This window comes from Plecotus auritus (assembly GCF_963455305.1).
Source record: "Plecotus auritus genome assembly, chromosome: 7".
Classification (NCBI taxonomy): domain Eukaryota; kingdom Metazoa; phylum Chordata; class Mammalia; order Chiroptera; family Vespertilionidae; genus Plecotus; species Plecotus auritus.
The window spans coordinates 168,635,129-168,661,635 of NC_137774.1; the positions used below are offsets into that span (position 1 = coordinate 168,635,129).

General features: G+C 45.8%; 1 protein-coding gene across 3 annotated transcripts in view; it reads right to left on the reverse strand.

Moving 5' to 3' along the window:
* Positions 1-14,972, reverse strand: part of GHR (growth hormone receptor) — a 209,665-nt gene extending 194,693 nt beyond the window's left edge. Inside the window, exon 1 of one of the 3 annotated variants that reach the window (XM_080681980.1) lies at positions 14,770-14,972. In XM_080681980.1, coding sequence (XP_080538106.1) covers positions 14,770-14,809 — 40 coding nt within the window. In that variant the 5' untranslated portion in view covers positions 14,810-14,972. Of the gene's footprint in view, positions 1-13,279; positions 13,736-13,966; positions 14,072-14,769 lie in introns of those variants that run through there. The other 2 variants (XM_080681979.1, XM_080681981.1) reach the window with 2 other exon arrangements.
* Positions 14,973-26,507: the final 11,535 nt, after the last annotated feature.

The following is a 26,507-nucleotide window of genomic DNA, read 5'->3' on the forward strand; positions in this document are numbered from 1 at the left end:
TGGGTGTCAGGGACAAAATATTCTCATTGCCCAACCAGTCTGAAAACCTTGAATAGATTAAGTCTATAATATGAGAAGCTGTCCGTGGAGAGTTGTCTTTAAGCAAAAGTATGTTCATCGCACATTCCCCATCACAGCGGCTGCAGCAGCACCTGAGATACACGTGGGCATCTTCTAGGGCTGGTGAATGCGTTGTGGTTGATTATCACATTTGGCCCTGGAAATGTCCATGTGGGCTGAGGTTAGGTATCCTATGTAATAAAGATGTAATATGTAAATGGTCATTACGCCGTGAAGTGTAACTACCAATCACTTAACGACCAGATCACGGATCAGCGGGAGGGTGGGGCAGCGAGCTACAAGTGGGCGGCGGAGAGCTACAGGAGGCGGCAGGGCAGCAAGCTATGAGGCGGGGGGGTGGCGGGGGGAGCTACTGGAGGGCATCAGCGAGCTACTGGCACACGGATTCGTGTGCAGGGCTCCTAGTATAGTATAACCTCCATTCTCCCAACAGGAAAACTGGGCGGAGAGGCCCAGGGTTTTATGGTTAGTAAGCAATCTGCTTGGATTACCAGTGCCACTTTTTTAAGTTAAAGGTGGGAAATACAGGCCATAAGCTTAGATACATTAAGAACTTTTGAAGTTACATGGGATTCAGTAACCCACCATGTGTAAACAGCATCACAGACAATAACAACATATCCAGCGCAGTAACTGAAGGAACAAGGGAAAAATCATTTTTGATATACAACAGTGTGTTTTATCTTTGGCAAAACCAATACACATCTGAATGTACCAAAAACTGCTAACAGAGGTCTGGTAATACAGGTTAATGGATCTCAGTAGCTTTGAAATACGGGAAGTCAAATAGCTGCTTGGAGCCTCAATGTGCCTCATCTATGAAACAGGAATGATAATACCACCTAAGTTCATAGGATGGCTGTGAGGAATAAACGGGATATTTATGTTAAGCACCTGGGACACGCTGGGCGTGTAAAGTGCTTATAACTTATGTTTCATATTATTATCATATAGAGCGCATATCATCAGGTTGATACTGTAGATTTTTTTTTTTTAATAGAAAAAGGACTATTTAAGGACTATCCACCTGGGCAAAAGGCCCTACACAAATCAAGTACATATTTTTCAACCTGCATAAGGCAAAATCCTGTTAATTCAAATATGCCCACTTAAATCTCATGCCAGGCAGCTGCCAATTAACCACACAGAGCAGACCACCCCCCTGGCAGGTACAAGCTCTCAGGCAGACACACAGCAGGAAGCCACACGGAGGGGGAAGGAGGGCCAGAACCTGAGGAGCCTTCCGCACCCAGCACAGGAAGAAGTGAGCAAAGCCCTGACAATGGCCTCTTCGCTCCCTGGGGAAAGCCAGGCACATCTAATGACCCAGCTCCCAAACAGGAAAGAATGCAAAAGGGGAGGGGAGCGTCATTAAAAATCCCCGGAAAGTGAATTAATCGTCTGCGGCCTCCTCCCCCTAATCCCCTCCACCCCCCGCAACCAGACACAGGTGGCCTCCACAAGTAGCATGGGGTGGGGGTCGCTATCTCCCCTCCACCTGACCTGGGATTTTCCATCTTCAAAGGTGAAGTCCCCTTTGATTTCATATAACAACTAGTTTATAGATCAAGGTGTCATTTGTTTGCCATCGGTTTTCTGGCTTTGGAAACAAGCAATTCAAATACTTGTGAGACTTTTAAGACCATCTAGTTCAGTTTCACAAATGAAAAGGCCATCAAGAGCCAGGAAGGTAACACCAATGAACGAAGTGGTCCCGGCAGAAACTGTGGTTTACTTGGTTGAATTTTTGCCACTCAGAAATAAAAGCCCAATTGTTGCCCAATCTTTCCAATTTTTTTCAAGAGAAACTGAAAATCTTTTTTTTCCCCCCCAAATGTTGCCTACTAATTTAATAAATAAGTAAGCTCTGTACCCATGTGCAGAGAAAAACTCACCTCTGCATTTCCAGACGGGACCTCCTTCAGTCAGTTTCGGCCCTGGCTTCAAAAACAAAAAGAAAAAGAACCACCTGGAAGCTTTGAAAATGTGCCTGCTTGCCCCCTCCTCCAAGGGCAATTCTGATTATTTGGTAAGCTCTCAGGTGATCCTAATGTGTAGCCACACTTGGCAACCACTAATCTGGCCTAACCTATTAAGATGAAAGGGCGGTCCGAAGATTAAAGCAGCCTACAGCTAGCAGGAGACGACACACACAGCTTATCCCAACACGCTGCTAAGGAAACTCTAGTTTCAATGCTACCATTTTGCCAATGAACTAGAGTTTTAGGGTTTCGATATATGTAGTTTGTAAATATGTCAAATACTTCCCCAGCAGATGTATTAGTTTTCGATGCTAGAGTCCCTTTTTCCTAAATCCAGTGACCATCATGCAACATTGACATTGGACCAGACACTCCACGAAGGCAAAGGACTTGTCAGGCCCTCCCTTACCAGAGAGGTGAGGCGCACCTCAATAAGAACTTGCTCAATGGATAACTGTAGGATTTTCAAAGTTCTACTCCATGTAAATCAGGACTCAAGTTCCATGAAAGCTCAAAAATCAATGCCAAACAGAGAAATGTCAGCAACTAGGACCAATTCAGAGGAAACACACAGTGAGGTCTCAGCTATTTAAGGGGAGGATCACTTAGGTCACTGTTGACAGTAAGTGAGGGCACAGCAAACTGGTCACAAGGACCCATCTCCAACTGGTGATGAGAGTATCAAAGGGTTGTCTGTTCCTTTTACGCTGTTGAGGGGAAAGCTTCAGTTAGTTTAATACTGTATTGTCTACCCAAAATGCTCTGGTAGAGCAGATCTTCAATGTTCTACACACACACACACACACACACACACACACACACACACACGACTGTGACAGGTGACGGGGTGTGTTAACTAACCTTCATGTGGTGATCACTTAACAATGTATACACATCCCAGATCACCATGGTGATCTTAAGCTTACGCAAGGTTATTGCCAATTGTAGCTCAATAAGGCCCTTAAACTACATTAAAACAAACCAACAAACAAAAATTTGCTCCTTTCTGTAATGCATCTACTCTGTCCCATTTTTCACTCTTATTTGTCGCCTCCTCCACTTTGCTTTTAAATGTTGGAGTTCCCTGTGGCTCAGACCTGTGCTTTCCGTTCTCACTTCATTTTCACCCTGTCTGTGATCTCACTTATCTTCGTGGCTTCGATTCTGTGTGTAAGCCACTAACTTCCAATTTCTTATCTCCTCTGACCTAGGACCCAAGCCAGCACTGCATTTCCTTGTGGATGTCTTAAAAAAGGCCTCCAATTCAAAATGTCCTCAACTAAACCTCTTTCTCCCAACCTGTACTTGGCCACCCTCCAGGATTCCACATTCACTTTAACCCAGTACCTGGGAGTTACCCACGGTACCCCTCACCCAGTCATGTCCAAGTCAGCACTAAGTCCGATCAAGTTTACTTCACAAATAAATGGTAAATCTATTACCATACATAATAGTACATCTATTCATTTCTCTCTATCACCACTACCCTGGTCCAAGTGACCAACATCTCTGGCTCACAACAGACTCATAATCCATCTCCCTCAATAACTCTTCCCCCCCTCCTCCATCCAGTTTTCACAATAGAGCCAGGTGAGCTGCTTAAAATGCAGACCTGACTATGTCACTCCCTTGCTTTAAAACTTTCAAGGTTTTCTATTCCTCTTACGATAAAGACTGTAACTCAGGCTGCAACACTGTGTAAGATATAGCCCCTGCCTACTTCTCTGGACTCTTCTCAGATAATGGCCTTCCTCACTCTCTGAACTCTGACCACTGCTTGTTCTCAGCTCTCAACAGCGCTGGGGACCTTCTGTCTCTCCTTCCCTCTGCCCAGATTGCTCTTCCTTCTCCCTCCCGATTTACTTCTGAAGACTTTATATATCTCCTTCCCTCACCACCAAGCTCCAACCTGGATGAGGCCCCCTTATACCTTTATTTCACATGACTCACAACAGTTCTTAATTATACTGGGTTAATGTCTTTCTCCATCCTGGACCACAAACTCCCATAAGGCAGAAGCTAGTTCTAAATTGCTTATCATACTAACCCAGCACCTAGACCAGTGGTCGGCAAACTCATTAGTCAACAGAGGCAAATATCAACAGTACAACAATTGAAATTTCTTTTGAGAGCCAAATTTTTTAAACTTAAACTTCTTCTAACGCCACTTCTTCAAAATAGACTCTCCCAGGCCATGGTATTTTATGGAAGAGCCACACTCAAGGGGCCAAAGAGCCACATGTGGCTTGCGAGCCGCAGTTTGCCGACCACTGACCTAGACCATTGCTCTGCTGAGCAAAATGTCAATTGAATTAATAAGTGAGTGAGTGAATGAATTATGGTAATGATGGATTTTTATATTCTGGCTATCAATACTCATCTTTATCCTCCCCTACAGCACAAACCATGAATCAAGATCAAGAGACACGAAGAAGGCCAGTTCAACATGAAAAGTACTTTTGAGAACTCAGGGTATAAGCTGCATGGAGGGGAAAACACTGAAAAGGAGAACTAGGAAGGGTCTGATCTGGGTTCTTCAATTTGAGCAAGGGAAACAGCATCTCTACGTATATTCACTCTGAATACCACAAAGAACTAGCCATATCTGTTTCATAAATGAATTTCTTAACTCGTGTAAATCCCTTTGTAAATACATAAGAAAAAAATCACTTTCACATATATCTATATATTTTTTACAACGGCAAGTCACCTAGGATCTTCTATAAGGACTTAAAGTGACCCCAATTCAGTACCTCAATATGTCCTTTACATTTATACTTTAAATATATCTCTCTCCAGCTTTCAGAGTCCATCCCTAAATTAAGATTATGGCACTATATCCCAAAGTCTTCTACAAAGTGTTGGGCTTAAGCTTAAAAGATATGAATCGAAGTCCAAGTCACTTATTAAACTGGAAGTGGCCATAAAGTGGAGTTAATGCCATTTTTCGGGCAGGGCAAACCAAGAAATGGTTTGACCTGCTAGCTGAGTAAAATCGCTAGGGAAGAGGTTAAAATTCTAAATCATGTAAAGTGCAAGCTCCCGATCATTTAAGATCGTGAGCGATAACCTACCAAACTGAATACTTCCTGAGTTTCCCCTCGAGGATTTTTTTAAAAGTTTAAAATGCTATCTCCAGCAACGTGGTTATTATTCATATCCTTCCTTTATAAATCATGGATTTTTAAAGCCGTTGGCCTTTGAATTACAAAGTCCCAAATCCCAGAGAAGTCATTATACTGTTATGTTAATCGGGCATTAATATTTACTACTTACATTCGGCAGCATGATTTTCTCTGGAAATTTTTTCCTTGCTGTATGAATATTTCAAAATTTGAGATATAAGAACGTTAAGACAATTTGTCTTTTAAAAAATGGTCAGTGTATTAGGCTACCTTAGTCATCTTCTGCTGCGTAACAAATGAACCCCAAATGTAAGAGTTTAAAGCAACAAACATTTATTGTCTGACAGCGTAAGTGCAGGGGCCAGAAGAGGCTTAGCTGGGTGTCTGTGGCTCATTTCCTTTCCACATGCGCCTCTTCGAAGTGCCGCTCAATACGTGGCAGTTGGTTTTCTCCAGAGGGAAGGATCCGCAAAACAACAACCGAGACAGAGGCCACAGTGCCTCTGAGTGACCTAGTCTCCGAAGCTGCACATCTTCGCTTCTGCTTTCCTCTGTTCATTAGCAATCAGCCACTAAGTCCAGCCCACTCTCCAGGGGAGGGAATTTGGATTGAACCTCTTGAAGGAAGGAATACCAAAGAATTTGTGGACATATTTTTAAAAGCACCCCATGGGCAGTAGTGAGAAGCAGGAGAGTTGGACACATTTGGAATTAGGAAGATCCAATTTTTATTTGTTTGTTTGTTTTTAATATGTTTTTATTGTATTTTAGAGGGAAGGAGAGTGATAGAGAGATAGAAACATCGATGAGAGATAAACATCATAGGTTGGCTGCCTCCTGCATGTCCCCTGCAGGGGATCGAGCCACAACCCAGGCATATGCCCTCCTGGTTCATGGGTTGATGCTCAATCACTGAGCCAGGCAGAATATCTGTGTTTTAATCTGGACTGTGTTACTTACCTACCGAGGGGCTTTGTATAATTATTTAACCTCCTCATGTCATAGTTTCACCAAATGTACTATGAGGTAAATCCCAGGAATCTTGTGTGGGTTTTAATAATATAACATGAAAAAGAACTTTGGTATAGCCCCCAGTCATCATAAGCACTCCCTTAACACTGTCCACATAACAGTAATTAGTGAAGCAACCTATTTATTGAGTGCCCACTAAGCAGATAATACACAGTCCTTAGGAGCTCACATCTAGCAGTTACGAAAGTAAATCTGAACTTGGACACAGAACAGCTACGTGCTTTTTCCTCTAGAAATCTGAGGGCTTCCTTAAGAGAGGCCGTTAGAAAGTAGTCTGTGTGACATAGGAAATAGATAGCAGGTTTAAGCATCTTCGTCTGCTTGCTTTTCTAAGAGTGGCTGTTCTTTCAACGTAACTCTCTCAGGAGCAGAGCCTTGTGCAGGGGTGGAGGGAGTGGAGGAGGCAGTGCCGCCAGCTGGGCCTCTCCTCTGGACACCCCAGGGCCTGGGGGTCTTGCTGGGGCACAGTTTACAAATGAGCACTAACAGATTGTGCCTGTAATCCCAAGTACAAAGGGTCAAAGGTCGTGCTTTAAAACCATGTCAACTTAATATAGCCATTTAAGTAAACAGTGTCATACATATGTTCAACAAGGAAATCTTGTTTCTCCTTTTAAAAACGTGCAACGCTCTAAACGTTAGAGTCTGAAGGGAATACCTTGCAGTCAATCCCGGCTTGTTTCTTCTAAGAAAAAAACAGAAGACCCTTTCTACATGGTTGTCCTTTTGTATCTCCATAGATCTCATTCTGATTCAATAAAGTGTGTGTCACATAGGTTGCGTTATTAGATACTAACTCCAGGCTCCCCACAACTTGTAATCAAAGCGAAAATAAACAAGAGGCCTTAAAGCTCAGTCTTTTCTCAATTTAGAATAAGAGGTTAGAGGAATTTCAGCGCTGGTTAGCCTGCATATCCATGCTGCTTATCATCCCAGAGTCAAAGCTCAAATGATTGAGAAGAATTTCTCCTTTCGAGTTTCGTTGCCCGAGTGCCAAGGCGACCAAGGGTAATTTTCCTCTGGGCTATTGCAAGTATAAAGATTAGTCAAAGATTTCATTAAATATTCCATAGCCCTCGTGTGGCATTTAAAAAACAAAGCCCACCAAAAAAACGGTAACTATGGGAAGACTGAAAAATGGAGGTCAACAATCCAAACTCAAACACATTATAAAATACATGAATTATTATACAACATCAACATCCTACTCTTTAGAGCTGCTTGCATCCAAGCCTATGATTAGCCTTGTATCAAAACTTTATTCTTGGCCGATGGGCGACATTCTGAAGAGCTTTGGGGTCCATGTCTGTGGATACCAAGATAGCAGGTTTGACCAAAGTGAGGTGGGCTTTGAAAACAACCCACAGGTTCAAGGTTAACTTCATCCAGCTCACGTGAAATATACCAGGCGCCCACGTCTGTTGCGACTGAATAATACAGACTTGTCAGAGACTGCAGGCCTAGCCACAAAGCGCCAAGGATAGGGGCTGGGCAAGCGGAGAAGAGCAGGAGTAACTGATTACAATGTTAAGAGTATAGGCTCCAAAGTCAGAAACCACGTTGTAACCTCTGCTGTGTCATCTACCACCTATGAATCCCCGGGCAAGTACCTTATAATCCCCGCGTCTCATTCCATCCGTCTCAGGTCCTCAAGGCCATGTGACTCACAGCAGGTTAAATGTGACATGCACATACAATGCCAGGCACATTGAAGGCACTGGGCTGTGTCTGATTTAGGGGGTCCTGCTTCACAGCTGATGTTTAGGACACATGTTCAAAAATCAAAGTTCTTCTAAGTCGTCACAACTGTTATGAGTATTTCTTAGCTAACTGATGGAGGTTCAGCTACACATAAGTCTACTGAGTAAGTTTTGTTCATATTATTTTTGCTTTGAGAACATACACTGCGTCCAACATGATGCTGGATGTCAATATCATTGTATTTTCATAGAACTTGCTATCTACTGACAAAGGCTAGTTAATTGAACATAGGAGAGGGTCCAAATAAAAGTGTATGCATAGTGGTTAAAAACTGTAAAATTAAATGCAATGTGATATTCTGGATTGAATCCTGGGACAGATAAAAGGACATTAGTGGAAACACAGAAAATCTGAATAAAATCTGGAATTTCATTTATAGTGTACTAATGTTGGTTTCTTCGTTGGGACAAGTACACTATGGTTATGGATGTTAACATTAGGGGAAAGCTGATCAAGGAACTCTACATCTTTATAACTTTTCTGTAAATATGAAATGAATCCAGTGCACATTGCCTGTCCCTTCCGCAACCATATCCCCTCACCCTACGACCTCACACTGACTAATTTCTAACCGCCAGCACCCGCATCGCTTTGGCTGAAGGCTTCCTTTAGCATCCCGAGACGGCTTTGCTCTGCCCAGCATCAGTGCTCAGCAATTACTGACTGATGAAAGTTAGTGGGTAAGTATCCTAACTCTTTCAACCTTGGGTGAGAGGACTCCAGGCTGTGTGGTTTGCTTGGGCTCCCAAACTCTCTTCAAAAAGATCACTGATCTTTTTTTTCTTAAGGGCTGTAATTTGCTTGACAATGCACACATGAGTGGCTCCTTGCCCGGCCTCATTTCACTTTCCCAAATGAAATTTTACCTGAATCCTTATGTCGTGGTCTGCATCTGGGAGAAATCCAGACCAAGACATCACTCCTGACTCTATTTGCTGATGGAGATAAGTGCCTACTGAGTGCCTAATCAGCTCACGGTCATTGTCAGGGAGATATTATGGGTGCCCTGGATTACTTTTCGGTTCCTGGAAAGAGCTCTTCACTCCATACCATGAAGAAATCTCACCAAATTATAAATACACTGGGAACTGACACACTCGAAAGCCACACATCTTGGGATGTGTGGAAGGGAAGCAAATGTCTGGGAAAATGCTAACAGAAAGTTCCATTCTAAAATGCATGCATGCATTCATTCAACCAGAAACTACTAAGGATTTTCTATAGGATATAAAGTGAACAAAATAGAAAAGGTCCTTACTTTTAGGAAGCTTACATTTCCTGTCAGTGGACATGGACACATGGACACACACACACACACACACACACACACAACCCAGGAAAAGAAATTAATAAACAAGATAATATTAGACAGTGATAAGTGCTGTGAAGAAAAGAAAACAAGCTCATATGATACCATGACCTAGATGGGGGAAGGTTACTCTAATAGGGACCGAAACACGTGTAGGCTTTGGTGTGCACTCCTCCGGGTTCTCGGTTCTTAAGTCACATCCTCACGGGCTGCCCTTTACCAAGAAAGGCCTTTGACCACAACCCCCATCACCCCAACTGGCCAACATTCGATTGTCCCTTAACTTACCCAAAGTCCCACCTTGTCTAAGGGGGGTCTCCCAACACCGGCAAATAGAAATATCTCTTACAAATATATGTACCCAGGAATGGCTTTTAGTATTGATTCTTAAATCCAAACTTCATAAGTCAACAATAACCATCTGGGTGTACCTTTCACTGTTATATGGCAGTGGTCTAGGCAGCCTGGCGGAAACGTCACAAGCAACTCATCTCTGGACAGCAGCCCCTTCTGAAGGAGCGAAATTTCAACAGTTCCAGTGAAACCGAGGGTCCTTAGGACTTTAACTTAAGTCCTAGCTCTAGAAATCCGCCTCCTCTGTGTGTGTGTGTGTGTGTGTGTGTGTGTGTGTGTGTGTGTGTAGGTCCCTCAAGACCTAGCCTTTCCCTCAATAATCAGCAACCCCCCAGGAAGCAGAACAGCCCAGACGTGACGGCTGGTCACAGGTCCAGACCTCTGCAGGCGAAAGATCACATCTTGACCAAAGTTGTTTCAGGAGGAATGACCCCCTGGCTACTTTCCCACAGGGGTGTTGGAACAGAGGTCAAGACCTGAGGAAAAGATCCATTATCCTTACCTCACCTCTGACTAGTAAGCTCCCTGTAGGACCAGAACCGCTAACCCACGGCGTCCTGCGACTTGCCCTAATCTGTAACCTACATGCCATTGGGCTCCCTGCCTCTGGGTTGGCCTACTCAATAGTAAACGGTTTTTCTCTCCATCTTGCAAACTCCTGCTCAGGCATTTCTTTGGGCCAGTGCACAAGCAGGCAGACTCTAATACTGAGGTCCTGGTAACACAAACAAAAGAAGCAGTTGGGGACTCACTGAGGCCATAACTTAGGTTTGGGAAAGAAGGAGGGGAGGAAGTAGCAGGTGGTATCAAGCAGATCTTTTAGAAGTGAAGGTTTCAAGTTTCCTCTCTCAGAGCCCCTCAAAAAGGTGCTGCAGAGTCATCCACTGCTGTGTGCCCCACCTGCCAGGCTGCCAGGCTGCCAGGCTGCCAGGCATGGTTTGGCTCATTGAAAGGGCGTCAGCCTTGTGAAGTAAGAATCACCACCCCCATTTGGCAGATAAAGCTCCGAGAGTTGAATTGATTTGCTGAGATCATGAAGGTGGTAAATGGCAAAGCCAGATTCAGATTCCATCAGGCAAGCAAGATTTGTAATTCCAAAGCCTGCTCCATGCCCTTTCAAGAATGTCAACCTACCCCTAGGCTTTCACAGTAGTTAGGCCAGCCCTAATCCACAGGCAAACAGAATTCCTGGACAAATGTCACTTATCTCAGTTCACAACCCACCCTCAGCTAGTTAACACAGATGAATGACGAGATAAGCAGCATCCTATTCCGTGGTCCGAGTCAATGCTGACAGGTGGGCATGTGGGGTGAAGAAAGAACCCTGGGCCCAGCTGGTGTGGCTCAGTGGTTGAGTGTCGACCTATGAACAAGAAAGTCAGGGTTCAATTCCCACACATGCCAGGGTTGCAGGCTCGATCCCCAGAGTGTGTGTGTGTGTGGGGGGGGGGGGGTGCAGGAAGCAGCCAATCAATGATTTTCTCTCATCACTGATGTTTCTATCTCTTCCTCTCCTTTCCTCTCTGAAATCAATAAAAACATATTTTTTTAAAAAGAATACTTTATAAGGTAGGTTCTACCTGTTTGTAATATGCAGCTTCAATTTGCTTGTCTTCAGAACATTCTACATCTGGTATTTAGGGGGTTGGTAGTCCTTGAGGGAGAGAAATTAAGTAGTTATTTCTATTGCATGTAGAAGTCAATGGACCATGGCAGTATTACTTCCCATAGGTTTATAAAAAGTTCAGGCACAAAGAAATCTTTGGAAACCGTTATCATCGTGTTTATACTAAGGATGATTAATCATCTGAAAAGAGTGAGTTGTTATCGTGTTTATAGGCTTAAAATTAGCAAACAGTGCAGTGAGATGGCTCAGAAAGCCCATAAATATTAAGCTGCCTTCACAGATGTAGAGTCCAGAACTATGGATTTCACATCTGTGTTTCAGACGGTACATGAGAAAGTGGCGAGGATGTGGAGTCTAGGACATAGTGGTGGGGGTAGAGAAGGGTGGGACCCCACGTGGGTGAGGAAAGGCTACAATAGCCGAAAAGAATTCAGGAAGGAGGAGCACTGTATTTGTTTGCTTTCAAATACAGTACCTAAAGGGAAGAGGTTAGATTCACTGTGTGGCTCCAGCAACTGGACAGTAAGCCAATGAGTGGAAGACAATGTTGATCAGTATAAGTCAGAACTTTTTGAAAATGAACTGCCTAGAATGGACTGGCCGGCGAGGAAGAGACATTCCCATCTGATTAGTCCCAGGAAAGGTGGGCTGGCCCACTTACTGATGTGGAAATTCATGTACCTGACAGAGAGTTAACTCTAAAGTTGGTCATCAGCCCAGTCAACCATTTTATTGGGCACATTATTTACATTATACCATTCCAGGTTGAAGAAAATCACTTGCCAAAAAGCCATCCCGTTTCACCTTGTTTACACCACGAGTGGAGAGCTGACCCCTGTCTTCCCAAGCTTCAATTCTTATCAATTCAAGATTCACTAAGTGGTTAGGTGATTTGAACACTCATATTATTTAAATCATTGCCAAAGAGATTATAGGGTGTATTTTTTTTTTAAGAAGGAAAAGTGGTTTGGATCGTCACGTGAACACACTAAGAAATAGAAGTTACTTTTATTATTGACATATTTTTTTAAAAAAATTTGTTCTCTAAAAGCCAACCACATCTCCATAATTGCGCAATTTACCAGTGGAATGACAGTGAAGCTTTAGCTTTGCGTTAGCAGACTTCAAAAAATAAAGCCCACGGCTTTTTCTCAGCTCTGTATATTGCTGTGCGGTATTCTCACTGTATCACTCAGATTTATCTTTACATTAACAATGCTCACCAGCGGATAGCCAAAAAGGCTCGCCAAGTTGGACCAACTTCAAGATGTGTCCATGTGGGGGTGCTTCATGCCCTTGGCAGAAGCAGGCTGCACGAGGCCCCATTTATTACTTTATGCTATAAACGTTATGTCCTCAGCCAACGAGAAACCCAGCATGACCACCCCATAGGTTACCAAGCACCATAAACATCCGTTAACACAGGCGCCACAGATAGTCCAGGGAAGGCGTCGAGCGTCCATTTTTAAGTGGTTTATGATGTGGAGTCTGCTGTTGAAAATCTAATCACCAAAAACACAGTTCCAAACTCTGCCTAGAACAAATATTTGCAAGGCAAAGTTGGAAAAGAATAATGTACTGATGCCGGCACTTTGTCGTTGCATTTATAGACTTGCATTTCACACCTTTGCCCATTAAGTGCTGGCTCTCCGTGGCATGGGGGAAACCCAGCCTGCAATTTCACTTTGGTATCTTTCCTCCACAAGGAGAGCTCACTGTTGACCCGCCAACGTTCCTTAGAGCCCCTGGAAGCAGACAGTTTACAGGGGTGGGAGGAGATGAGGCCTGGGACACGAAAGGATGCTCGCCAGGTCTGTCCGAAGGGAAACCACACAGAACTGGCGACCCCTTGAAATCCAATCCGGGACAACTTGACCTTTGCTTTTCTCAAAAGGAAACCGAATCGCCAATCACCGCAAAGGTGGGACCAACAACCCTGTCCGCCCAATCATTTTATTTCGTTTCTAGCCAGCATTTCAACTTCTGGAAATGTTTCAATACCAGTTACCTCCAAGGTGCATCCGTCAGTACCCCAGGGAGAAGGCCTTCCAGGGCGACCCAGGTGGAAACCAGCCTCGAACACCAGTTGGTCAGGGCACAGAGCTACCACTGCTGCCAGGAAAGGTGAGTGCCTTCCCTGGCACACATGCCAGGGAGTCTAACATAAACACTCCGGAGAACATCCGGTCTTCACTACGGACAGCAGCACCCCAAGCACTTTCAGATCCGCAGCTCTGACTTGGGTTCAGGTGTCTAGGGTTCCGTTCCCACACAGACACACAGTTCCTAGAATCCTCTCCCGCCTACGCAGGTCTCTTGCGAGTTCCAGAAGCCACCTCTAGCCCTCTGCACCTGAAAGGCAATGGGTCTAGAACTGTCAAGTCCGTGGCACGTCAATCCTACGCAGGAACTCCTGCAACGTCCCAGCCCTCAGGCCTCCTGTTACCTTTCCCTGCCCCCTCCAAGGTCTCCAGGCGTTACCAACAGGCAGGCGGCACCTCTCTGGCCTCCTCCCCCCAGTAAGGCTCCGGCGCCGACACGCCTCCCAGGCGCGCACACAGGCGCACACGTACACCCATTGGGTACACAAACCCCGCACCCGGCCACCGACTCCCGCCGCCCGCCCAGCCGCAACAAGCGTCCCCCTCTGGGTCATATAGAAAGCGCTCACCCCCAAATACACTTCCCCACGCACCCTCAAGTGGGTGACACCGCCAGGCACCCTCTGAGCGCCACCAGCGCCCCAGACGCGCGGCTGCCCCACTCATCGGGACCCTCACGCCTGGGACACTTCTGTCAAAACTCTGAGCCTGCTTGATTTCATAACCACGAGTATGTCCGGGGCTGGGGGAGCTCAGCTCGCCAGGATTTCCACCCACGCCAACTCACTAGGACGGTGGGCCTGCCTCTGCTGACCTCAGCTCCGCGGGGGCCAATGCCAGGCTGCAGCCGCCACCGGCACTGCACGGGACCGTGCGCTTTGGGGAGGAGCGCGCGGTGTAGACGCGCACGGCCCGTGGACGACTCTGCTCGGCCGCGCTGCCCGGGACCTCTCCCGGCTCCGCAGCGGCAGCTTTGGCGCTCCCGCCCCAGCCCCGCTGACGATGTCAAACACCCGCAAAACTTTTCCACCAAAACTATCTGTGGAGAGAGCCCCTCCAGGCACCGCCAACACCAGCCAGAGCGAGTGCCAACGTAGGGCGGTTCTCCGGTCGCCCCCAAATCCCGGCTGTCCCCCATCCGACACACACACACACACACACACACACACACGCGTCCACACAGTGGATCAGGTTACAGCAACCCACCAGCAGAAAACAACTTCTCGGGGAGGAGGGGAGCACAGCCAAACCCCAAGTCGCCCGGGAAAAACGATCCCTGTACACACAGGAGACAGATCCCCATTTTCATAAACAACTGGCGTCCCAGGTCCACTCCCAGGCGCCCTGGCACCACCGGGGGAAAAGAAGAAGCCGACACCGGAACCCCCTCCAGTACCTTGGAGCCTCGCCTCGGGGTTGAGAGCGCGGGTTCGCATCTGCGCTGGGGCCGAGGGCGCGGGGGGCCTCCGGGCCGAGTGGCCGCAGCCCGGGGTCCCCGCCGCTGCCCGGGCTCAGCAGCAGCAGCCGCCGCCGCCGCTGCAGCCGCCGCCGCCGCCACCGCCGCCGCCGCTCCCTGGACCGCCTCCTCTTCCCATGGCTGCGCCCAGCTTGGCAGCTCCCGGGCTGTCAGGCTCGGGGAGAAGGAGGGGGCGGGGTGAAACGGGAAGGGAGGATGGGGCGGGAGGGGTGGGAATCTGCGGCCGCGGTTCAGCGGGGGTCACGCCGCGCCTGGCCCGCCGCCCCCGGGACCCGGGCTGCCGAAGCGAGAGGAAGCGGGAGTTCAGGGCCGCCGGTGCGAGACCCGCTGCGGAGACGCCGTCCGGGCCACGCACTCCGAGGAGCTGGGATGAAGCGCTTCCCGGCGGGGACTCGGAGTTAGTGCGTGTCACCCTCCTCCGGGCTGCGCGGCTCCCCCTAGAGGAAAATATTGGTAGTTGCAGGACGCTTCCTTCCTCTCCGCCCACCCGGTTCCCAAAAAGAAGGCAGGACCTAAAAGACCTTAAGTGCTTACACACGGAGCCGCACAGAAACGCTCGCTCCCCGCAGGACACGGGCGAAAACCCGGGAGGTAGCTTAGAAAGCGTGATTGCCAGCCAAACATTGCCTCTCTCCACGTTCAACCGATGTCCAAACTCCTGCTCAGTGGGGTGTGGTAAACACACACACACACACACACACACACACACACACACCAGCTTAAAGTAGGAAAGACCTTATTTTAAAGGTTAGAAAACGAAGACAGGGAGGTGAAGTGATTTACCAAGGGCACCAGGCGTGTTAGAAGAGAGGTCTGTCCAGAAGCCTCGCCCAGGGCTGCAGGGAGCCCTGTCACGGGCCCAGCCTGAGGACTGTCCTTGCCAGCAGGACCGGGTTTTTTAACTCCCCGGCCTGGACAGAGTTCATGTGTCAGATCCGGGCCTGCCCACCTCATTCCCCTGCAGGCAAAACAAAGGAGCCGGGAAAGTGCTCCAGAAAGTTAAGTCTATCATTTTGTAAAGCATCAAACCCCCAGTCACCGCAGGCCTCCCTAAGCAGAAAGTACAGAAGTCCAGTTCCAGGTTGTCTGAGATCTGAAGGAGCAGCGAGTCCTGCTATCTTTTGACTATTTACTTTATTGCCAACTGCCAGCTGTAACGTCATTTATCTAACAGCCTCGGCTTACTAAACGACTTTTTTTTTTTTTTTTAAACAGGGCTCCCTGACACAAAACCAAGTTTATACCCAGACAGAAATGTTTAAACAACTTAAACTTAACCCAAGCCTCTTAGCACTCGCATAAAAGATCCCCGGGCCTGAAGAGTAGCAAGAGGGGCCAAGATTTGGGTAGGAACACAGGACTAAATACTTTAGGGAGGCAGATATCACATAAGACACCCCTGTTTTGAAAGAAATCCGATTAGTGGAAAATTCTGTTACTAAGAGTCCTTTCCAAGGCTGAGTTGTGGCTCAACAACCCCACCTTTCCCAGGCAAAGACACAGAATGACAGGAGTATTCTGGAAGGGGTGTGTACCATCACTGTCCCATAGGGGGCAGGAGAGAGGTGGATGTTGATTTGGAACTGGTCCTGTTGTGTCTCACCCCAGTATAAAAAGACCTTCTTTCCCTAAGACCCTCCCCCAGTCCCTCCTTGGCTGGGGAGCTATGCTAGAGCAATGGGAGTGCTTAGCAGTGTCTGGAGGGTGTTCTTTTTTTTTTTTCTTTTTTCTTTTTTTCCTTTTTTTAGGGGAGTTGCTCATGTAAAGAAAGACAGGTTAGGACACTGGTTGGCAAACTCATTAGTCAACAGAGCCAAATATCAACAGTACAACGATTGAAATTTCTTCTGAGAGCCAAATTTTTTAGACTTAAACTTCTTCTAACGCCACTTCTTCAAAATAGACTCGCCCAGGCCGTGGTATTTTGTGGAAGAGCCACACTCAAGGGGCCAAAGAGCCACATGTGGCTCGCGAGCCGCAGTTTGCCGACCACTGGGTTAGGACACAGGCAGGCAGGACTCCTGATGGGTGGTCGGTCGGTCAGCACATGCCAAGCTGGTGAAAGGGCAATACTGGCAGGAGCAAAGACCAGCAGCCCTCAAATGCTGGCTCTGCTCCTGTCTGAGATGGCTTCCCAAGTTGGCTCTTCAGACTCTGGTACCACGAAGTTCTTTCTCTATCCCCTCTCTCTCTTTTTTAAAAAAAATATATATATTTCTTTGTTGATTTCGGAGAGGAAGGGAGAAGGAGAGAGAGATAGAAACATCAATGATGAGAGAGAATCATTGATCGGCTGCCTCCTGCACACCCCCTACTGGGGATCAAGCCCACAACCCAGGGAGGTGCCCTTGGCCAGAATCGAAGCTGGGACCCTTCAGTCTGAAGGCTGACGCTGCATCCACTGATCCAAGCCGGCCAGGGTTCTATCCCCTCCTTTTAGGATTTGACTACCCCCCACCCCCACCCCTGGAGCTCAGAGAACCTTGACCTCATGTAGGAGGTGCCAGATGGATTCACGAAATTCTTTCAAAGTTCTATTGCTGCCTTTGGTAGAAAAGTAATATGCACAGAAGACATAGGAAAAGACGTACTCGTTAATATGAAATATTATGGAACCAGAAGAAACTTGCAACATGCATGAAGGGCACTCCCACTGCTCTAGCGTAGCTCCCCAGCCAAGGAGGGACTGGGGGAGGGTCTTAGGGAAAGAAGGTCTTTTTATACTGGGGTGAGACACAACAGGACCAGTTCCAAATCAACATCCACTTGGCAGGCTTTGCTTTGAAGTCCCATGAATAAAGGTCCCTGGGTCTCGTCTATGACTATGTGTAGGTCTATGGGGGTAGATGTCGCGTTGTATTTTCCAGGTTATGGGGGGAAGTGTATCAGGAATTGAGTTGACTGATTTGTTATGAGTGAAGGCACTCCAGAGCACCTTTACCTTATGAAACCTGAAATTGTACATGCTCACGTTCCCCACACCCCCCAAGCCTGGAATATCCTACTTTGACCTCATGGGGAAGTCTCCTTGACCTTGAGTTTCAGCTCAATTGTTTAGTTAGTTCCTCTCTAAAGCCTGTCTGGCTGTTCCCACAGGTGGAGTTCATTAATTACTCACCCTTGCATCTGCAACAGCCCAGGCCTCTGTGCCTACTTTCATGAAATACTTCAGTTTCTATCGATGTGTTTGTTTTCCCCATTAATTATGAGACTCTTAATATTTGTACCTGAAATGTCCAGGTTAGTCCCCAGAAAATGGTAGGGTGCTCAAAAAATGTTTAAACTAAATGGAATGAAAAATAATACCTCCCGAATTTGGATCTCTCAAACCTAGGTCTTTATACAGAGCTGCAGAGAACCACACTCAACAGCCTCTTGTACTCCACGTTCCGAATGTGTTCACTTCCTGATTCTCCACAACTGGCACCTGGCCTGCACCACCATAACCTCTCACCTGGGTTACTGCTCTAGCCTTTCTACTCCACGGGTCTCCCTCATCAGCACCCACCACCGCCGACAACCAGAGTTAGTCTACACTCAGTTCCCAGCAGGATTCTTTTCTAAACTATGTCAGATTGTGGCATTCCTCTGCTCAAAAGTCTTCAATGGTTCCCCATTTAAATCCGAGTAAAATTCAAAATGACCCATGAGGCCCTCCATGAGCTGGGTACCTCTGTCCTTGACCTTGTCTCCTGTTACTCACCCCATCATTCAGCCACCCATTCTGCTCCAGACGCCCCGGCCTCCTGGCTGTTTCCTAAGCAGGCCAGGCGCCTCCTCACTTGGAGCCTCGCACTGCCTCCTCCCTCTGCCTTACACATCTCCCCCCAGTTATCCTCCCTTACTTCCCTTAAGTCAGGGGTCCTCAAACTACGGCCCGCGGGCCACATGCGGCCCGCCAAGGACATTTATCCGGCCCGCCGGGTGCTGCTGCCTGTCCTGCTTAGCAGCCGACGCGTCCTGGGCCCGCAGTGCGCATAGGAATTTGTTCATAGTTTTTTTTTTAAACTATAGTCCGGCCCTCCAACGGTCTGAGGGACAGTGAACTGGCCCCCTGTTTAAAAAGTTTGAGGACCCCTGCTTTAAGTCTTTACTCCACTTTACCTTGTCAGTGAGTTCTATCTTGATGGGCCTATGTTACCTTGTTCCAGCCAACCCTTCCCCCAACCCTGTTGCAAATCTTTGCTACAACGTGGCTGGAAAGATAGACTGTATTTTAAAGACAATAAAAACAATTATAACATGATTCAGATAATGCCTATTCAAGTGTGGACTTCCAGGAATTGTATCTCCCCAAACTATACAACTCCACAGTATACAGTCCTTAAGTCTACAGTTATCCGGGATGAGCTTTGATTGCAGTGATAAAACTTTTTCTCAAAACAAAACCCCCGAACCAGCATTTTGTAGTTGCTTCATTTTGTTGGATTTGTGGTTGAAGAAGTAAGCTCGGCAGCCAGGCGCCTGGGGATGTTGTGTGAGCCATCTGTGATTTCATCGAGCTCACAGTGACTCCATTTCTAGGTCTATAGAATGAGGGGGGTGGGGGGGGGGTTGCTATCATTTCAGCTGTAAGACAAATTATTGGATTGATAATTGTGATGGTTAATATTATGGTCAATTTGGCTAGTCCACGGTATTCAGATATTTGTTCGAATATTATTCTAGATATTTCTATGAAGATATTTTAAAGATGAGATAAATGTTTAAATCAGTAGACTTTGAGTAAGGTAGTTTATCCTCCATAATGTGGGTGGGCCTCATCCAATCAGTGGAGGGTCTTAATAGAAAAAGACTGGCCTCTTCAGAAGAAGAGGGAATTCTGTTGGTGACTGCCTTTGAACTTGAACTGCAGCATCAATTCTTCCCTAGGTCACTAGCTTACCAGCCTGCCAGCCTCCCCTGCAGTTTTTGGACTTGCCAACCTTCACAACTGCATTAGCTAACTTCTTGAAAAAATCTATCTATCTATCTATCTATCTATCTATCTATCTATTCTATTGGTCCCGTTTTTCTGGAGAACCCAGACTAACACAATATTCATTGGTAAATTCTAAAAATAAAACACACTTACTTTAAAGGATTTTTTTTTTCAAACAACACTGACTTTCCATCCACCAGATTCTTTCAACAAATGTTGGAGAGTCTGCATCACGACAGACTGGTTCTGGGAACTTAAGATGCATCAGAAAACACACAGCAAACCACAAAAACCCTGCCCTGAGGGGCTTGCGTTCAAGTTGGGAGAGACTGATGATAAATGTGATAAGTAAATCTTTGGAGGGCTGATTAAAAAAACCGATAGATAATAGGATAAGGGCTCAGGAGTGCCAGGTAGTGGGCTAGAATGCTGGAGCCCCTTCCTGGCCCCGACTCTGCAGTGTGCTGTGGAGTCCGGTGGGTGATGGGTGTGTAAGAGCTGCCTGACCAGGGGAAGCCCTCTGCCCTGGTCCCCAGCCCCAGTGCCCAGCTGTGCTGGTGGAGAGGATGCAAGGGAATCACGACGGGGAGAAAGCAATCCCCATAGGAAGTGTTTGCCTTTCCTTTCCCATCGAGAGGCATCAGGGAGAAAGCTATTTCATGATCTGGACATTCTTAGCCAAGACTTAGGAGGAGGTTTCAGAGCCAGAATTCAAGCTTCAAATCACCATTTGTTTTTATGAATTCGAAGGGTTACGAGTTTGATTCCAGGCCAGGGCACAGACTCAGGTTGTGGGTTCGATTCCCAGCTGGGGTGCATACAGAAGGCAACTGATCGATGTTTCTCTCCCTCTCCCTTCCTCTCTCTAGAATCAATGAAACACAGATGAGGATTAAAAAAAAAAATAAGAGTTTCAATTCAGAGCTCATAGAAATTAAAAGGAATTTGATTGCCTTGACTCTTCAAGGGTTCAGAACCACCCACAGGACAGCTCGGGGCTTGGGAAATGCCACCTGGTTGAAAGGAACAAAGTAAGATAGGTCTCAACAGGAACTTAAGAATGAAGGTTCCCCTTTAAAACAGTTAAGTATAAATTTTTTTAAAAAAATTAAAAACATTTTTGAGATTATTTTCTCTATCCTCCCACCAAATGCCAACACTTGTTTTTTTTAAATCATATGATAGACCGTCATCCGGCTTCTGTCTGGATAATTACATTGGTGAGTAACCCACTCACTCCCTCACTGGGAGGTGTGTTCCATTTTGCATCTGCACTCTTTGTTCAAAGTACTTTAGCCAGACTCTGCTGTTCTATTATTCATACCTGGTTTTATCTCTGGAACACACAGGGGAAAATTTAGAAATTAAAATTTGTTTTTCCATGAGACACATGTTCACATGTCTCACCGCCAAGTTACCTCTTCTCCAGGCCAAACACATGCGGGTCCTTCCCCTACTTACAGACCCTACGCCATCCTGGGCCTCCACCTGAGTGTATGTTCTGGATCATCACAATCCTTCCTACACTCCTATGCCCAGTGTCAGATTCGGTCCCATCACAGTCACCATAGGAGAGAGGAAGAGCATGAGCTTCCAGGGCGGTGCTCTGAGTAAGGGAGGTGGCAGGAACCCCGGAGGCTGACAGATGTGGTGGGAAGCCGAGCACTGGCCCGACTTCTGTCCATCACTCAGCTTCCCCTCCAGCGAAGCTACTTTAGCGGACGTACATGATCCAGGCAATTCTGTCCATCTCTCCTGTCCTTTCACATCCAGTCCTTCCGTATGTTTTGTCTTCACATATCATTTTGTTCTTTGCTTCTCTCCTTTTCAATTTTTACAGAGGTGGGAATATAAAAGCAAAAAGGCTGTGAGTGAGAAAGGCATCCGAGCAAGCATGAAAGTGTCACAGCACCTTTCCTTTACAGAAATCAGCCACACAGACTATTTTCAATGGCTACCAGGGGTCCTCAAACTACGGCCCGCGGGCCACATGCAGCCCGCCAAGGACATTGATCCGGCCCGCCGGGTGCCGCTGCCTGTCCTGCTTAGCAGCCGACTCGTCCCGGGCCCGCAGTGCGCATAGGAATTTGTTCATAGTTTTTTTTTTAAACTATAGTCCGGCCCTCCAACGGTCTGAGGGACAGTGAACTGGCCCCCTGTTTAAAAAGTTTGAGGACCCCTGGGCTGGACAGACCATCAATCTAGTTTGCTAATCAGACTTCTCCGAAGGCATCATGAAAGCCTAAGAGAAAGACCACGGAACCCTTTTCCCAGGAAAGGAACAGGCCTGCCCACCACGCGGGGTCTCCCAGTGAAGCCATGGAAGGTCAGGGCAGGAGATGAGCCGCTGGAGAATTCCTGGCTGGAAAACCTGGGGCAGAGCAAGGACAAGGACTGTGTTGAAGAGAGAGAGGCTTGGCCTCTCTGCTGCTCTTGCTCCCCCAGGGGCAGGGTTGAGACAGCTTCCTACAGAAAACCTTGATATGTTGTATAAATGCATTGGAGACCTAAGCAAAACAGGCCTCAGCTATATAATATAATAAATATAATATAATATAATACAATAATATCTAATCAGTCAGAATATCTGTCAAAAGCAATTCTGCTTCATAATTTATTGTACGCTTTCTTAACACTACACAGTGTTCCAAGCACATGCACATAAATTATGTCAGTTTTCCTTCACAGAAATGCTGTGAGAAGGTGCTATTATCCACTCTTTATCAGTGAGGAAGCTGGCTCGGAGTAGCAAAGCCACGGCACCAAGTCCTACAATGACGTAGCTATAGGGGTTGGATGGGAGCCCAGAGCCATTCCGGGCCAAGTCCACTCTTGGCCCTCTCCACAGCCTCTCCAGGGGCCACACCCACCATCTTGTCTATCCTGTGGCTGAAACCACCAGACCACAGCACCTGAATGGGGAGGAGGGGAAACAAGCAAAATCTAATACGTTGTGTGTTTTTTTAAATCTCACCTGAGGGTACTTTTCCATTGATTTTTATAGACAGGGAAAGATAGAGGAATATCCATGTGAGAGAAACACATCGATTGGTTGCCTCCTGCACACGCCCTGACCAGGGCCCAGGCCGGGAAGGAGCCTGCAACGGAGGTACGTGCCCTTGACCGGAATAGAACCTGGGACCCTTCAGTCTGCAGGCCGATGCTCTATCCACTGAGCCAACCCAGCTAGGGCAAGTCTAGTACATTTTTTAAATATATATTTTATTGATTTTTTACAGAGAGGAAGGGAGAGGAATAGAGAGTTAGAAACATCCATGAGAGAGAAACATCGATCAGCTGCCTCCTGCACACCTCCCACTGGGGATGTGCCCGCAACCAAGGTACATGCCCTTGACCGCAATCGAACCTGGGACCCTTCAGTCCGCAGGCCGACGCTCTATCCACTGAGCCAAACCGGTCAGGGCTCTAGTACATTTTTAATACATGTAGGTTTGCCGAAACCGGTTTGGCTCAGTGGGTAGAGTGTCGGCCTGCGGACTGAAAGGTCCCAGGTTCGATTCCGGTCAAGGGCATGTACCTTGGTTGCGGGCACATCCCCAGTGGGAGGTGTGCAGGAGGCAGCTGATCAATGTTTCTCTCTCATCGATGTTTCTAACTCTCTATCCCTCTCTCTTCCTCTCTGTAAAAAAGCAATAAAATATATTTTGAAAAAAAAAATACATGTAGGTTCACATCTAAGAGCCAGAGGATAAGTGGAGCCCCTATATCATAAGTTTAAATATTTAAAAGTTACAGTCATGCTAACAAATTGTTCAATAGAATATATTCTATCTTATCTTGATAATATATCTTCATAATGATCTGGGAGGGCAGGCTTGAATTCAGATTTCTCAGAGTTCTGCACTAGAAAGAGGTGACACAGAGAGATGTGGTCCTCAGTTGGATCCTCCGTCTCCATTCCTCCCCACTTCTCTCCCTACTCCTAGCTCCCCTACACACAGACAGGGTCTCCTACACATGTTGTAAAACCCCAGCTCACATGCCCAAGCTCCATCCAATCTACCCTCTCCAATCCCAGAACTTCAGGACATTCCACATGGGAACTCCAAAGTCTGATGTATCCAGAGAGTGTTCTAAAGAGTAAGCACAGCCCATGGGAACACACGTCTTCCATGCAAAGTTTCTATGTGTTGTGAATTGGGGCATGGAAGGAAGACAGCTAGTGCAAGGGCTTCTCTTCCGTAGGCCTGAGGGCAGTATTCATCCTACGATCTCATTTAGACCAACGCTGCTGCCTTAGTGGCGGGTTGGGAAGCAGGGCATTGCGACACCTTGGAAAGAAGGTCCATTGGATTTTCAACTGAGGACCCCAGGGCAGAATTCAGCATGCACTAAGTACGTAGCAGATGTTTGTTTAAAAAGTTGTAATTAATTTTTAAAGACAATCTCATGCTCCATATTGAAGATGAAGCTAAAAGGAAAGTAATACATTGTGAAATATGTTTGAAATCTATATCCAGAAGACACCAACAATCTGATAGCAAAAATGCTGCTATTTGTGGGCATTTGGGTAGATGGAAGTCTTTTATTGTTACACATAGTTCTCCCATGGACATTCTGCACATGTCTCTTGGTGAGCATTTGTACACATTTTTGTTGTGTACAAAAAGACAAAGTGTGCAAACATGGTGGTATGAATGTGCACATCCGCAAGCCATGTATGAGTTCTGATCGCTCACAGCCTCACCAACACTTGGCATTTTTCAGCTTTTTTTTTGTTTTAGCCCCTCCGGTGCCTGTGGAGATGTACTCCATTGTGATTTAAATTGGTGTTTTCCTGATGTCTAAGGAAGTTGAGCATCTTTTCATATTATTGGTCATTTGGATCTCCTCTTTTGGAAGTGCCTGTTCAACTCTTGCACATTTTATATATAATACATGAATTTTTAAAAAAATTATTTGGAAAAATTATATTAAATTATTAACTGTGGTTTCCCCTAGGGATTGAAAAATTTGGAAAGTGGGAGAAGTAAAAATGAAAGAACAAGGATTTTATACTTTTCTTTTCCACTCTAGTTTTCTTTTAAACTAGGGAACATGAACTGTGGATGTGCCTAACAAACCCTCGTGTACCTCAGAATTTGAATGTTTACATGATACTAAAGTTCTGTGCTTTAGGAAGTGCTTGATACAAGTTGCCCTAATAGAGTAAATATATAATTTGCTTTACAATGATTTGGTTCCTGAGCCACATTCTAAAAACCCATACACTGTATAATGTGAGATGAGGTACCACCTCTAATTGATTCATTATTAAAATTTTTAAAAATCTGTCAGATTGGAAAAGATAAAACATGATGTTAGTAGTATACATTATTTGTTAAGGTATGGGGACAAAGACATTCTTATTTTATGTCAATTGAGAATATAAATAAGTAAAATTTATTTTCAGGACAATTTGGCATATCTGTAAAATCTAAATTCATGTATCATTTCACCCAGAAATTCTACTTTTAAAGGTTTATACTTATAAATAAACTCACAATATTTTGCTAAGTTATATAAGTGAAGGAAAATTCACTGTTTGTATATTTTTGTTTTATTAGATATTTTTCAATGAACAGGGACAACTTCTGTAATTTTAAAAAAGCAATGATTTTATAAAGACGAAAGGAATACATCTGCTTCCGTTTAAGAAACAGGTAGTGTAGCCAAGCTGCGTAGTTTGCATGCTGGGAGAGCCCCCTGAAGCAGACCAAGGCTGAAGGCTATCTTCCATGAACAACACGAAGCAACAGATTAGAAAGCTTTTCTTTCAATAAGAATTGTTTACATTAAATGTTTACATCATTATTAACCCAACTTTTCTTGAGATGTCCTAAAACCATTTAAGCAAAAAGGAGTCACAAGTTATAATCCCCACAAGGCCTCCCTTTTGTTCATATAAACCCAACTGATCTGTATACTTTGAGGAAAGAGTTCAAAGTGTAATAAGGCTAGTCACTATTCCAACTCTCACTATAGATCTTTTTTTTTTTTTTTTTTTTTTTTGAGGGCTGGCACCCGTCTCTGTGCTTGGCAGAGTATTATATCGTAAGTTAGGGTGAAGTCATGCCTTCTCTCCCTTGGATGAGTTGTCAGAATTCTTGGCACATGGTGTAAAAGTGGGAAATTGTAAACCACCCCACTATTCTTTTGACACTGTCTCTGTAAATACTGATTCTGATTAATATGTAGCTTGTAGATAAACAGCATGTTTATAGAAGAATCCTAGGAACTACATCTTTAGAAGATGTAGACTCCGACCTTCAGTCATCCCAGCTCCAGGAGATTTGCTGACCATTAAACAGAAAACCAAGATGACATAGAACCAAGGTGATGAAGACCAGGATGACGCTGACCAGACCATCATGTGACCAGTTTCGAGATCCTTATCAGAATGGACTGTGCTAGTCTGCACATAGAGAACTTTTCAGCCTCTTCCCCTTGATTGCTTTCTTTGGCTTTCCCTTTCCCTCCTTATAAAAACCTCTGTCTTGATAATATATCTTCATAATGACCTGAGAGGGCAGGCTTGAATTCAGATTTCTCAGAGTTCTGAGATGTTGAGATGGGCTTCGTGACAAGAGTCCTTGATCTCCTCAGGTGACTAGCATTTGAATAAACCTCTTTCCTTTTTCACCAGCATCTATCTCATGAGTTCGTGTTTTTGTTTGTTTATTTGTTTTTTAAAGCATGTTTTTATTGATTTTAGGGAGAGAGGAAGGGAGAGGAA